Source organism: Pteronotus mesoamericanus, unplaced genomic scaffold (genome assembly GCF_021234165.1).
Source record: "Pteronotus mesoamericanus isolate MK-2021 breed Mesoamerican mustached bat unplaced genomic scaffold, CSHL_Meso_final scaffold_45, whole genome shotgun sequence".
Taxonomy (NCBI): Eukaryota; Metazoa; Chordata; class Mammalia; order Chiroptera; family Mormoopidae; genus Pteronotus; species Pteronotus mesoamericanus.
The window spans coordinates 3,908,590-3,922,678 of record NW_026555317.1 but is presented as its reverse complement, the minus strand read 5'-3'; the positions used below and the strand labels follow the sequence as shown (position 1 = coordinate 3,922,678).

Here is a 14,089-nt window from a genome sequence, read left to right as displayed (position 1 = left end):
AGTCAAAAATGAGGGAGGGGTTGCTGATCTTCTCTCCCACAAAAAGGCTAGAGGTAAAGCTGTATTCCCCCCCCCAAACTGGGGATATACTGCAGCTGACCATCCTGTCCTCCCTATTCAAGAAAATGAGCTGCTGCTGTTGGTTGTTCTGCCCAGTTAATCAGGGGCTGCTCTTTATGGTGAGCTCAGCTCAGTGCTGGGCCTGGGAGCCAAGATTCCCCATGCTTGGTCACAGATCTGGACAGCTGGACTAGGAAAGAGGATGATAACTTCTGCTTGACGGTTCCACATCTGTAATGCACAGTGCATGCGTGCGGTGGGCCTGCTGACATCAGGGGTTCCTTGGTAAGCTCCTGAGGTAATGGCAGCCTCAGACCCCTGCCATTAGGGGCCAGTGGAGGTTTGAAGAGGTGGGTATTGGCACCTTAAATGACCTGGTTGCTGGTCTGGCCGGGGTAGCGCTCGAACCTCTTATTGGCCTCTTCACTGAAGGCATCACCTGTAAAGTGAATGGACGGTTTGGGCAGGAAAACAGCCATTGTGGGGGAGGGTGGGTAGACGTGGAGAGGCCAGGAGGTCCAGAGGTGGATGGGAAGACAATTTAGGGGGAAGAGAATGAAGGCCTTTCCCTCCCATTGCCCAGTCTTCCTGGGCTGCTCTTTCCCCCCAAATACCAATGTGGCAGTTGTGCACCCAAATGCGATGTCCATCATATTTGCAGTTACATTTCATTGCATTATTGGTGAAGTCACTCTCTGCTACTTCAAAGTTGGGGTTGATGACCACCTGTGAGGAGGAGAAAGGCAACACAATTCAAAGGTGTCTTTAATAAACACTCCTCCCACTTACTAGCAGGACATCTCAGACCCCAGGCACCTGCAGAATGTAGTTTCCTGGCTTCACATCTGTGATGTCAATCCACTGACAGTCAATGTCATGTCTGTAGAGATCCCAGCAACCTACGGTGATGCCCTGCTCTCCAAAGTTGGCACATTCATACCTCTTGGAGACATCTGAAGGGATTGGCATGGCATATATCAGTGTGAAGCAAGGTTGTTGGATGGAGGTACTGTTGTCCATCCCAGGCCCCAACTTACCCTCCTGACACTCGGTGTCTTCTAGACAGAAACTAGCTTTGTGGCCCTCAGCCACCTTGGTGCCGTTGGGGGTCAGGATATCATAGTGAGTGAAGATGTCCATACTGTGGTAATGCCTGTGGGGACAAGACGAGGAGACCTGTTTCATTTTCTGCCCCCAGCAGACTCACCCTGTCCCCAGTGGCCCTGCTCTTCTACTAGACCCACTCACCCGTGACACTCGTGCCACACCCAAGAGTGGCGCCCAGCTTTGGGCCTGAAGTCAGCTCGTCCCAGGTTGTGAATCTGGGAGGAGAATCGGAGTAGCCGGCGGTGGCCGTAAGGCCAGTTGGCTGAGCGGGCTGAGTGGGCCAGGCAGTTCTCTTCCGCAGCGCAGTAGAGCATGTGCAGGGGCCGGTCCTCGATGTAGGCGGTCTCCTGCACCAGTGCTGAGTGCAGCAGCAGATCGGATGCAGCTGCACCCAGGAAGGAAGGGGAGTGTTAGAAGTCACTGCCGAAGCGTGGGGACAGATGGGGGTGCTTTTACCTCTGCCCCTTGGTAGAGTGTATGAGCTGGTTGTTTTTTTTACAGGGAAGGAGTACCCCTCCATATTATAGCTTTCTCTTTCTCAGAAAGGAGTGGCCCAGAATCTCCCTTCCCTGGCTGGCTCTCCACTCACTCTCAGAACAGATGACTCCAGCAGTGAAACGGGTGTCTGTCCTCTTGCAGGCAATGTGGGTGCCATGATGAGCACATTGGTCCAGGGACAGCTCAGTCCCTGTGCAGCGCACTCCACTCATTACTACTTCGGTTATATTCCCTGAGTCCCAGTACCAGGTCTCCTGGGGACATATGCAGGTGTTTTTGTGAGGCCCCACGATCCAGCCTCCAGGGCCAAAGGACTCAGTTCCACAGTCCTCTGCCCCAAACACAGCTTTGGAGGCAATAACCTTGGTTCTTCTCTCCTTCCCACTCACCTGCAGGCCATGGTTGGCGTAGCCCAGTCCAAGTTGCCTACAGACCACCATGGCCTCCAGTGTCCCCCAGTCATCCCCACAGATGAGGCCCCAGTGAAGGGGCCCAGGTCCCCCTATTTGCACCTCAACTCGCCCTTCGTATCGGCTGCGGCCCCCACTGAGTCGGATCTGTAGTGACAGAAGGGAAGAGCTGGCAAAGCTTTTGGGGCAGGGCAGTGGGAGTCTGTAGCAGGCATGTGGCTGAGGGGTGACTCAGAGGCACACAAAGGGCAAGCAGTGGTGGTGTCAGGTGGGGGCTGCAGGACTGCAGGGGCCTAGGGCAGTGGTCTAGGTGCCATCATGCTGCAGAGCATGACCAGAACTTGACAAGATCTGAGATACCTGAGCCAAGGTGGAAAGTATGACTGACCCTGGTCTCTACCCCAGTGTAGGGCAGGTTGCATCGGACTCCAGCATCCTGGCCATGGGAACAGTCCTCAGCTGTGATGTTCTTGTGGGGGCACTTCCAGAGGGAGGGTTCCTGTCCAGAGCATCGAACTTCACTCAAATGGATGGCACCCATACCTAAGGTCAAAGGCCAAAGATCAGGCGGTTGTAACTGGGCCTTCATTGTCCAGGGGTCTCCTTTATCCCAAGGGTTATATCCCCTCAGGGCGTGTACATCTTCCTTCCCTGACCCTCCCGCCTTCATCTCCCTCACCCTGCCCCATGCGGGCACCACTCAGAGCCTCTCGAGCACTCCCGAAGCCCAGCTCCCGGCACACCACGCTGGCTGCCTGTAGGTCCCACTTGCGGTCACAGATTGTGCCCCATGTGCCAGCCTTCAGGACTTCCACCCGGCCCTCTCCAGGGTGGGCCCCACCCTTTAGACGCACTCGGGCCTATAGAGAAGAGAGACAGTCCAGTGGCAGTGAATGGGAACATCAGCACAGAGAGGGCTGAGCAGACCTGGAGATGAATGGTAGAAGGGATGGGGGGTGGGCGTCTCAGGTCTGTGGCCCAACCGCTGGAAGGTTCCTCTCCGTCTTTAAAGGTCAGGGCTGTGCTTAGGGGTAGCTGGGCTAGGGGGGCTCTCCACCTGGGGCGGGGAAGGTCATAGTCGCTGTCTCACACACCTCTCCCTGAGATTTCGACTGTTGTTGCTTCTTCTGGCCACTGGATGTTGTGTAGAGAGGACCCGGCACACAACTCACCACCGCAGGGGCACCCCCAGGGCACCTGGTGGTGTCATTGGCACGATAGAAGTCCAAGGAGCAGAGGGAGAGGTGGACCTCTGTACCCACGCATGCCACCCCATGCAGACCAAAGGAGTGTTGCTGCCGCTGGGCCAGCAGCCTGGGGGGACAGGAGTGGGGAGCAGTAGGGTAAAACAATGCTCCTGCCTCTTTGCTCACAACCCTCCTCCCGCTCCACGCCTCCACCAGCCCCTCTTTTTCCTCTTTATCCCTCTTCTTCCCCTCTTTTCTGCTTTGCTGCCCTCCAGGGAGACAAAGGGGATGGTGAGTTTCCACGCAGAAAGAGCGTCGGTTACCCAGACAGCAGGGTCTATGGGGACCTTCTGCAGCAGAAAAACCCTATGCGAAGGCAGCTAGTCTTGACTTGCCTGACGGAAACCTTGCTCCAGATGGTTCGAGCTGCTGACTCTAATAATGGAGGCTGAGGCTGAGGCCACTGAGCAAAGAGAGTGGGAAGCTAGGACCATCCAGTGGGAAGAGACGGGCAGGAGGGGAGAGCCCACATGAACAGGAAGCCTGAAAAGCCACAGTAAGCAGACTCTTCTGTTATGCTGAGAATGGAATAACTGAGTCAGGATGCAAACGAGTAAATCTTGGGTCTAAATGGCTCCTTAGAGGCCAGAGGGACTTCTAGGCCAGAGTAGGACAGGCAGTTATGGGAAGAACAGACCAGATTGGGGACACATGAAAGATGGGCTGGCATATGTAGGGGTGATGGTATATAAAAGCAAGACGGACAAAAGTCAGAGGGACCACACGGCCAGAGAAGGAGAGCAAATATAAACAACAATGGCAAAGACATCCCCAGACCTGTGAGTCTTTAATGAATTTAAACGTAACAGAAAGAATGTTTCATAGCCACCAGAGCAGGCAAATAGGACTAAACAAGGGATGTTAAAATTTGGAATCACTAGAGAGAGATGCTTGAGAGAACGAGGGGACTTATTTATTGACATCAATGGAATGAGAGATTGCAGTGAGGCATGTGAAGTACATTCTTCCCGGGACAGCTAGTTCAAGTGCAGAGGGGAAGGGAACCAGCTGAGGCCCGGTATTGGTAGAGTAGGCTTGTGAGGCTGGTTTGAAAGTGAATTATTACAACAATGTGTCTCAAAGGAAGGAAGGAACACAACAACTTGAAGACATCGGCTAGGAAGACAGAGAGGAGGACATGTTTATAAACACAGCAGACAGAGAAAACCTAGAGACTTGAAAGAATACCTTTGGAAGCTCAGGATAAGTGGATTCTGAAGCTCAAAGAGATCAGGTACTCTCCCAAAGTCCTGTTTGGCTGAAAATAAAAGTCAAAGGGGCCATCACAGGAAAAAAAAAAAAGACATCCCTCTTCTGGATTCCCTCCTCCCCTTTCCCCACAACTAACAAAGTAAAACCGGCAGTGTGCCCTTTCATGTGGGGGTCAGGGAAGGCTAGAATATGGCCATGTTGGGCAAAGATGACTGCAAGCAAAAAGGTACTACAAGAACACCCCGAATTCCAAGCTCCTTTGAAGCCACTAGAGGGAGGAGCTGGAGAGTGAGGGGTACCAGACCAGTGAGTGATCTCAGAACACACTGCAGAGAGGAGGGGACAATAGAAAGGGGTGAATTCACTGTATCTCAGCCACTGCTGAAGAAGTTATCAGAGAGGCTTTGCATGTGCAAATGACCTTTGGAAGCCTAGGGAGATGTAATCACAGGTTGGAAATTTTCCATTCCCTTGTGTTTGAAGCAGCCCAGGAGGAAAATTATGGAACTGGGAGCCTAACTGGGTCAGTGGGGCCAGAGAGGGTCCTGTCCCCACTTAAGTTTCCGGAGAGGACGCTGAGTCTTACTTCTAGGCCAGTAGCACTTGTTTTTAAAAATTAATCAAATAAAGGCAGGATGAAAACACCAACAACTTCTTAGGGGAGAGGCAAGCATGGCTCTTGAAGGACAAAAGTGCTAGAGTTCCTACTAGTATTTGCTGGGGGAAGATAAATGAGCATGTGGAACAAGGGTAGCCAGTGGATGAACTCCTATAGAGATTTTCAAAAATCCTATGACAAGTATAATTCCCCAGGGACATAAGGGCAAGCCTTACATTATGGTTCAGCGAATCATCTGGAAGGTGGTCTGTAACAGCTGCTGCTGCTCCTCCACCTGCTGGTGGAGGGCTCTCTTGTACCCCTTCCTGACCACAGCCCAATCCCAGGACACAGAGCTAGGTGTTCCCTCTCCTGTCCACCAAGCCTGAACTTTATTTACCTCTTGATTGGACCCCTGCCCACTCGGGGTTTGGGTTTGACTTTACGCTTGGTGATTGGTCTGAAAAAAGGAGAAAGAAATCAGTGGAAGCAGTGGTTAGGTACATGGCCCAGGAAAGGCAGAGTGTGATTTCTCTTCTCCCCCCTTGTTTCTGGGAAGGACTCCTTATGCAGAGTTTGAGAAGGGCTATAGGGAAGGTGGCCCAGTTTGCCACAAACACGGACTACTGCATACCCCCAAAGTGTACGTAAGGATCTTGTATTGTTCTCTGGATTCAGCAACAGTGATGAGAAATCTAATTACGTCAGTCCAGGTGGGTGCGGGGAGGAGATAAGAGGAAAGCTAGGGCAGGCAGTAGAGAGAACGGGAATGTGGGAGAATTACGGGAGAAGACTGGGGAAGGGGAGGAAGCATGCAGGTGGCTCAGGCTGCCGTCCAAGCTATGTGGGGGGGAATATAAAGATGAGGAGGCTTCTCCCCAGCCATTCCTTCATTATTTACACTTGTGCTTCCTAAGATCAAAGCTCGCCTATTCCCATGCCTACCTCCCCTCCCATCCCCACCCTGGAATGGCCATTTTCCAGTCACAGCTTTAATCTGTCAGCTTGGGTTTTGGGATGGACATGGATAGGCTGCCTTCCATCCATCCACCTCCTGGGGCCACAGGGGTGTGCAGGAGGTCCCGGGGCTCTGGCCCCATTACCTTCCAAGGGGCTTGGGGCGTCGGGCCGAGGCTTTGGCCGCTCGCTTCCTCAACTTTCTGTGAGGATAAGACAATAGCAGAGTCAGGATCATTCTAGAACCGAGTGGAAAAGGGTGGTGCAGCTGGGACCAGGGGCAAGGTTTCTTTTCCTAGAGTCAAAGGGTTCATGGTGGAAGGTGTTATACTGTCAGACCCTCCCAAGGCTCTACTCTTCACAGCTGTTTGGCCTCATAAGCACATGACTGGGTGTGTGAGCACCAGTGAAGGGCATGGGCTCAGGGCTGATAGAACCCCTATACCAGGGACCACAGAGTTAGGTTAAGGCCAGTGGGGGTAAGAACTCTTGGGTCAATATTAAGGCTGATCTAAGCCTTAGGGAAGGGCTAAGGGAAAGGATGTAAGTAGAGAGGTGTTAGGATTGTTAGGCTAGCCAACCTGACCAGGTAAGGAGAGAGAACTGGCCTGCTCACATTGATGGAGGTGGGCTGTCTTTTTCTTTCTTGGAGGCTTTCTAGCTTCTGGCATTTCCAGGCCCGAGGCTAGTGAATCAGGACCAAGGGCCAAGGTAGGAATATCTACGGATGTTAACTTGGTTTGACGGGGGAATGTGAAGCCAGGCTGCTTAGGATGACAGCACCTTTCCTGCCCAAGTTAAAGCCCATATGTTTTAGTTATTCACATGCTGAGCTCATCCCCCAAACTTACTTCCAGGGGAATAAATTCTAAAACCTTATTTCTTTTTAATTAGTCTAAATACTTAACCTGTTTTATTCTTCAAGAGGTTGCCTTAAGTCCAATGTCTGGAAACCAGGTCTGTTTTTCCTCTCATTCTCCCTTTGATATCAAAGACTTTAATTTTGCCTCATCTTTGTCCTGTCCAACTATGTATGAATGAATGCAGGCCCTGCTTGTCTGTTCTTATAAGTTTATAAATTCCCTGTTATCATTTTTTGAATGTGTCCTGCTCTGCAGTTCCTCTTGAGGAGTCATAGTTGGATACAGTTTATGGTATGAAGAGGCACTAAAATTTTAACATATAGATTCTAAACAGGGCTGAAGCTGTTGGGTATCTCCTGCCCTGGCTATTTCCTGAGGATATACTCAGTTGGTCTTTCTGCCAAAACAGCCAATATGTCCACCATTGCTAGCCAAGAGTCCACAGTAGTTCCCAGATCCCTTTCCAGAGACATAACTAAGAGTTTAGAATCTTTCATCATCTAAGTATAATGTAAAACTTTCCCCCAAATGTCTTTTTCTCAAACATATCCAAAATAAAATAAACTTGGCACTTTCCTTTTGCCAGTTACCCAAAGAGATCATCTTGATCTCCAGAGTAGTGCTCAGAAAGATATAGTATTATTTAGAAATCTAGAAGTACAGTAGTCTGCTCTTATCCATGAGAATGCCTCCCCTGTCTGACTCGATGCTCCCCAACACACACTCCCCTGGATTTTTTCATTTATGATCACTGTTCCTGAAAATGCTGGTCTGGATTTCTGCATAGCTTGTGCCCTCACCTCCTTTAAATCTTTTCTCAAATGATGCCTTCTCAAAGAGGCCTTGCTGAACACTCTATTTAAAACTGTGATCCCACACCATTTCCTAAGTCCTTCCCTGCTTTATTTTTAATGGTTACACTCTTTGCCATTCTTACATTTTTATTTTCCTATCCTTCCCTAGTCTGTGAGATCAGGGATTTTTGTCTGTTTTGTTCACTGTTGAATCCCTATAGTCTACAACAATCCCTGGCATACAGTAGGCACTCAATAAATAAATGCTGAATGAACAAATACTCTACCCTTTTGTTTATGCTATCCTTTTCACTTGAAATGCCTGCTATTTAAATCATACTCATCTTTCAGAACCTGGTGTTTGGATTAAGAAAGATAAAGAAAAAATACAGAGAAAGAAATAGAGCTCCAGGAAAATAATAGTAGAGGAGCACAGCACATAGATGTTGTAAAAGAGTTGTTTCTTTAAGCAGATAAAGTGTATTTTTTGGGGGCCAAAAGAAATCTCAGATGTGTCTCAGAGCCAATGCAAGGAAATTTTGAGCAATTATGGAAAAGACTGGAGGTTGTGTAATATATTCAGAAAGAAGAAATACTTTCAAAATGAAGAAAAAGGATCCTCAACCAATAGATAAGTAATATTCTAGAGTAAGTTATGAAATAGAAAGTTCATGAACATTGAGGAAAAATTATGATCCTTAGAGGCCTGAAATGATCTCAGTAAAAATGAACTCAGTCAAACCACCATGATTTTTTTTTGAATGATTACTAATCAGAAGGCTGGAGAAAGGCTATGAACATAGTATATCTGGGTTTTAGCAAAGACTAACAAAATCTCCTATGAATTCATTATAGATAAGATGGTGAAATTTTAGCTACATCATTGTAGTGTTCAGTTTGTACCCAATTGGTTGAAAAAACATTTCACAACTAATGATTTAAGGCTTTATGTAAACCTGAAGGAAAGTTTCATAAGAAGAGGCAGGTTTTGGTTTCAAACATTTCAACAATATTAACAGTTATTCTGATGAAGCCAGAAGGCACAGCTATTAGGTCTTTCTTACCAAAGGAGGCTGGGAAGGATGACACATGGAAAATAATGTCAAGATTCAAGATAATCTCATGGGATCACCATAGCTTTCAAAGAGCTTTTAAAATGATGTAGCACGTTAATAGAGTAAACCCAACATAGATTTAGATTCAAATAGTCTGCTCTATCAGTATCAAAGGTAAGACCTGAATTGGTTTTAGGTAATTACAAGTTCAGCATGAGCAGTGGGGTGCTGCCTCAACAGAAAGGCAATGCAAAATCTAGGCATGCTTCAGTCAACGTGGAGCACCCTTCTGCTCGGACCATGTCAGATCACGACCGAAGTAGTGTACCCAGTGGAAGGTTACCTAGATGTCAAGAGGTTTTTCTGCAAAACCGATCTAAGGAAATGCTGAAGAAAATAAGTATTTTCAAGAGAAAAAATAGAAAACAAAGAAAAAAAAAGAAAATAAGCATCTTTAGCTTGCAAAAGTAGATTATAAAGAGACTAAAGATTTCCAAATTTCTCAAAATGACCAAATTAGATGCTTCAGGGAAGGGAGACGCCAAGCACACCGGTCTCAAGGGTGATTCGTTGTTCTGAAAGCTGGCCCCTACACCTGGGCTCTCCGGTAGGCGGAGGACTTAAGGGTATTCTAGAAAACATTCCTAGGAGTCCTTAGAGCTCGCAGGCTCACAGACGCGCCCCGCTGGCGGCCTGAACCCACGGCGGGGCGCCCTCCCCGTCTGGCCCTCAGGGACAGGCCCTAGGGCGGGACACGCAGTCCCGCGGGCGACACGGGCCAGTTCCAGTCCTCAGACCCCTGTCGCCTAGCTCTGCGCGGACCATGGCCCCGCCTGGGCAGGGCTCGTCCGCGCTCTCTCTAAACTCGGACCCGGGATCCCGTCCGCGGCGGCGCAGTGACCTTAACGGCCCGCGGACCGCGGCCGCTGGGCTTAGCCTCGAGACCGGGCCCGCGCCAGGGGCAGGGGACTCTGCCAACCCGCCGCCACTCGCCCCGCCCCCGCTTCAACACCAGACAGCAGGAGCCTCACTGGTCCCCTTGCTGACCCGCCTGGAGGATGCCCCTCATGGTCCCACAATACTTCTCACCTCTCCAACCTCGCCACGGTCTCCCCTTTGGCCATTATCCCAGAGCCCCCCTCACCACCCACGTGCCTGGATCCTCCCAGAGGTCTCTCAATCCCATTCTTAATGGAGCGTCCCCCACCCAAGCCTGCTCCACCAGCGCCCATATCCCTTCACCTGTAGAAAGCCGTGTTGACCCTTTTTTCACTGGGGAAGCCCAGCATCCCGCAGACCACGTGGCTGTTGTGGGCACTCCAGCCTTTGTCACACACTTTTGACCAGCCATCGGGAAGCCTGACTTCGACCAGTCCCTCAGTCACAGGCAGGGGTCGCCTGCCCCGCCCAACTGCTGGTCGAAGTCGCACCTCCTCCACTTGCAGGTGATGCTCTACCTGAGGATAGGACCACAAGCCGAGGAAGGAATCCCAGTAGCACCTTTCACATGTCCTGCCACCCTTAAGGAACCCAGATTGCATGTGCTTCCTGCAAACCCAATGGGGAGCAGGGGCTGAGACAGGGCCGAGACAGATGCCTGCCTCCCCCAGTGGTGCATGGACGAGAAAGACGGCTGTGCTGTGCCCTGAGGAATGATCAAGGGTGCTAGGGAGGGGCATCTGTCTGGAGCAGGAGGGAGCACTTCACAGAGGAAGTGGCACTGAAGGAGGGGTAAAGTAAGAAGGGAGATGTCCCAGGGTGTCCCGGGTCCCAGATCCCTGCCAGGTTTGTTAATGCTGAAACAAATCTATATTTTTCAGCCTCTAGGAGCCCTGCCGTTTTACCCTACCCACCCAGCCCCCCAGCCCACCAACCCAAATTATCCAGTGGGGAATATGGCGTCCCCTACCTTCTAGTATCTCCTCTAACCACACATAATGCCCCACAGCCCTCTTTGTCTGGCCATCCTGGCGCGCGCGCGCGTGTGTGTGTGTGTGTGTGTGTGTGTGTGTGTGTGTGTGTGTACTGCAGACCTCGATGACGTTGGAGTCAGAGAAGCCAGGGAGGCGCTGGTCCTTGCAGATGACCCCAGCGTCCTCATCGTGGGTACAGTCACTGTTCCCCCAGCCCCTGGAGGCACATTCGGTCACACTGTGCTCAGTCCCACTACAGCTCAGGTTGTCCAGCCAGATGCGGCCTGTGGAGGGAGAGATGAAGGGACAAAGAGGCTTGGGGAGGTAGGATAGGGGTAGTGACGGGGGACTTGGAGAGTGAGAATGGAGGCCTCACACTTGGCAACAATGATTTCATTTTTCTGGTAAGATAATGGGTGGGGAAGAGAGAGGGGACCCTGGAGGGAATAGGAAAGGGGACACAGGTTTGATGGAGGGTTGTTGGTAATCTGGGGTAGTCAGGAATTTGGTATGGTGAATAAAAAACGGAGAGTCAACACTGGAATTCTGCTCAGTTCTTACCTACTCAATGATAGTACAATTAACCAAGAATCTATTGTGTGTTAGGCACTTGGCCATGGTGTATACATACATGATCATTCTTGGTACAGAGCTGCCAGAAGATATTACCACCACTTCACATATAGAAACAGGGGTTCAGAGAAGTTAAGTACTTGCCTAAGACCACACAGCCAATGGTGGCTTAGGGGTTTGAACCAGCTGTGAGTCTTGGAAATCTAAGGTCTTTCACCTCAGCCTCACAGTTCCCCATATGCCCACCTGTCTGTGCTTCCATATTGCCCTTATTCTTCTCTCTGCCTGGACCTTTGAAATGACTGTCACTGGCCTTCTCTCAGACTTGGGTGGACCCTCAAAGGTCATCTGTCAGCCACTGTGCAGGGACCCCTGATTCATATCCTGACAGGACTTCCCCAGCTTCTGCTGGAACATCTACCACCTGCCCCACAAGGCTATGGGAACCATTACAAAGTCCTTGTAACTATGACTTTCCCCTACCAGGTCTATATTTAGTCCTTTGATACCATCCAAGAAAAGTCCCTCAGCCACATGACTATTTCATAGTGGAAGATAACCATCATGTAATTGCTATCCAAGGTTTTCTCCTTTTCATATAAAAAAAATCCCTGGTTTCTTCAGCTACTACTCCTTGAAACTTGGTTTCAAATCTTTGACATCTGGGCCCTGGTTGGGTAGCTCAGTTGGTTGGAGCATCATCCCGATATGCCAAGGTTGCTTGGTCCCCTGTCAGGGCATGTAAAGAATCAACCAATGAATGCATAACTAAATGGAACAACAAATTGATGTTTCTCTATCTCTGCTGTCTCTTCCATCCCCTCTCTCTGTAAAATCAAACAATAAAAAAAAAAAGATTAAAAAATCTTTCACACTTGGGCAGCTCTCCTCTGAAAATATATCTGTTTTCTATCATGTCTCTTACAGTGTGGCATTTATAAGTGGTTCAGAAGTGGTCTAGCCAGTTGAAATTGGGGAATCAGCTGCAGACCGCACCAGCATGTCTAGCAATCCCATTGTGGGCTCATATAGTGCAAGCACCCCCAGGCCTCAGGTGGAATTGTTCCTAACCTTCTACTTGTCCTAGTCAGTTCCAGCTTGTTGGTTTCAGCTCTGGCCTATAATGTGACTTTGTCAGCTGCAGTATCTGTGATCTGTCTGGCTTTGGGTCACCCAGACATTACTTACCTGCTTTCAACTTCTCATGGAAGTACCTGTACTTTAACCAGGACTCACTTAATCAGGGCTGTGCTTGTGCATGGATTTGGAGAATCATACTTTGTTCAACAGAAAGAAACTTAGATATCATCTAACGTCTTTGCACACGAGGCATCTGAGGCTCAGAGAAGGTATTGATCAGACTAAGAGCACACAGCTCTGAGAAGTGACTACGTTGGCTAACACTGGCTATTCTTAGTGTCCTGTGCCCCTGCAGCTCTGTCATCCTGACGGTCTCTCTCCCTGCACTTAGGTCACACTTAGGCCATACCTAGGCTATTCCTGGAGCAGTGCTCACCTGTTCCAGGGCCATATTTGGCGCTATGGGTCCAGCCTGTGGCCTCTGTGAAGCCCAGCTCACGGCAGAGGACATGGGCTGCCTGGAGTGTGAAGTCATCATCACAGATGGTGCCCCATTCACCAGCTCGCTGTATCTCCACACGGCCCTCGAAGGGCTTCCTGGGGAAGCCAGCCAGCCGGAACCGCAGCCCTTGGCTCCCGGCCCTCTTCTCAGGGGCCATGGATGGGGATGGAGATCCCAGGCATGAGCTGCACAGCAGGCACAGCAGCAGCCCCCAAGGGCTCCACCGCCAAACACTGACAGGTTGCATGGCAGAAAAGGCCTAGGTACCCCAGAGTGAGAGAGAGAGAGTATGTGAGAGAAACCGAGATTAAGCCAGGCCCGGGCTCGAGACAGAGGTCATGAGAGGAAAAGAGACAGTAAGACCAGAGAGAGAAAGGGGGAGAGAAAGACAGGGACTAAGAAAGTGAGAGAGGAACACACTAAATAAGGGCTGAAACAGAGTCAAGGAGTCATAGACTGAGACTCAGATTGAGGAGGGGGAGAGAAAAGGAGGAGGGGGAGAGAGAGGGAGGGGGAGAGAGGGAGGGGTTGGGGGGAGAGAGAGAGAGAGAGAGAGAGAGACTCTCCCTCCCTTTTGTGGAGTAAAACTCTCACTATTAGTTGTTAATGTGTCACAATGATGCTCCCTTGTTCTACAGTTATCACCTTCATTACCCCTACTCACAACATGAGGGACCCAGAGATCAAAAGACAATGATTAGACACCAAGAGTCAGAGAATGGCTGAGATAACGAGATAGAGACTGAGCAAGCGACACAAAGAGGAAGACCCAGACAGACAGGATGTGAGAGGAAGGGAAATTGTGGGAATGAAAGGGGGCCAGAGAGAGACACACACACAGAGAGAGACAATGTTGATGATGGACAGAAGGTGATCAGGAGAGAGCCAGGTGATCAGGAACACAGAATTGGGGAATGGCTGAGAGAGGCAGGTAGCAGATGAGGAGGAGAGGGACTGACAGGAGCCGAGAAGCAGAGGTGAGAGGGACCCATTCAGCCAGTCAGACAGAGGACAGACAGCTACTGATTGTGGAAAGAAGCAAGCAAAGGGGACTTAGGAGACCCCTGGATCTAGGGTCCCATGAATGGAGGCCAAGCCCAGAATCCTATCTGGGCAGATTCTGGGGCAGAGAGAGCAGAGGCTAGAGTGCATGGAGAGCCCACTGCATGCCCTACCCTGAACACAGGCTCTCACATGCCCTGCAGAGTCAAGGGGCCCAG

At 50.2% G+C, this 14,089-nt stretch overlaps 1 protein-coding gene across 1 annotated transcript; it reads right to left on the bottom strand.

Moving 5' to 3' along the window:
• Positions 1–280: 280 nt before the first annotated feature.
• LOXL3 (lysyl oxidase like 3) lies at positions 281–13,131 on the bottom strand. The gene is made up of 15 exons (XM_054593498.1): positions 12,804–13,131; positions 10,835–10,998; positions 10,044–10,258; positions 6,236–6,292; positions 5,533–5,592; positions 3,170–3,389; positions 2,755–2,935; positions 2,464–2,618; positions 2,055–2,222; positions 1,757–1,919; positions 1,309–1,552; positions 1,098–1,213; positions 877–1,013; positions 675–786; positions 281–499 (listed from the first exon to the last, which is right to left on the bottom strand). The coding sequence occupies exons 1-15, from the start codon at positions 13,114–13,116 to the stop codon at positions 426–428; spliced, it is 2,379 nt and encodes a 792-aa protein (XP_054449473.1). The 5' UTR covers positions 13,117–13,131; the 3' UTR covers positions 281–425.
• Between the last annotated feature and the right edge of the window lie 958 nt (positions 13,132–14,089).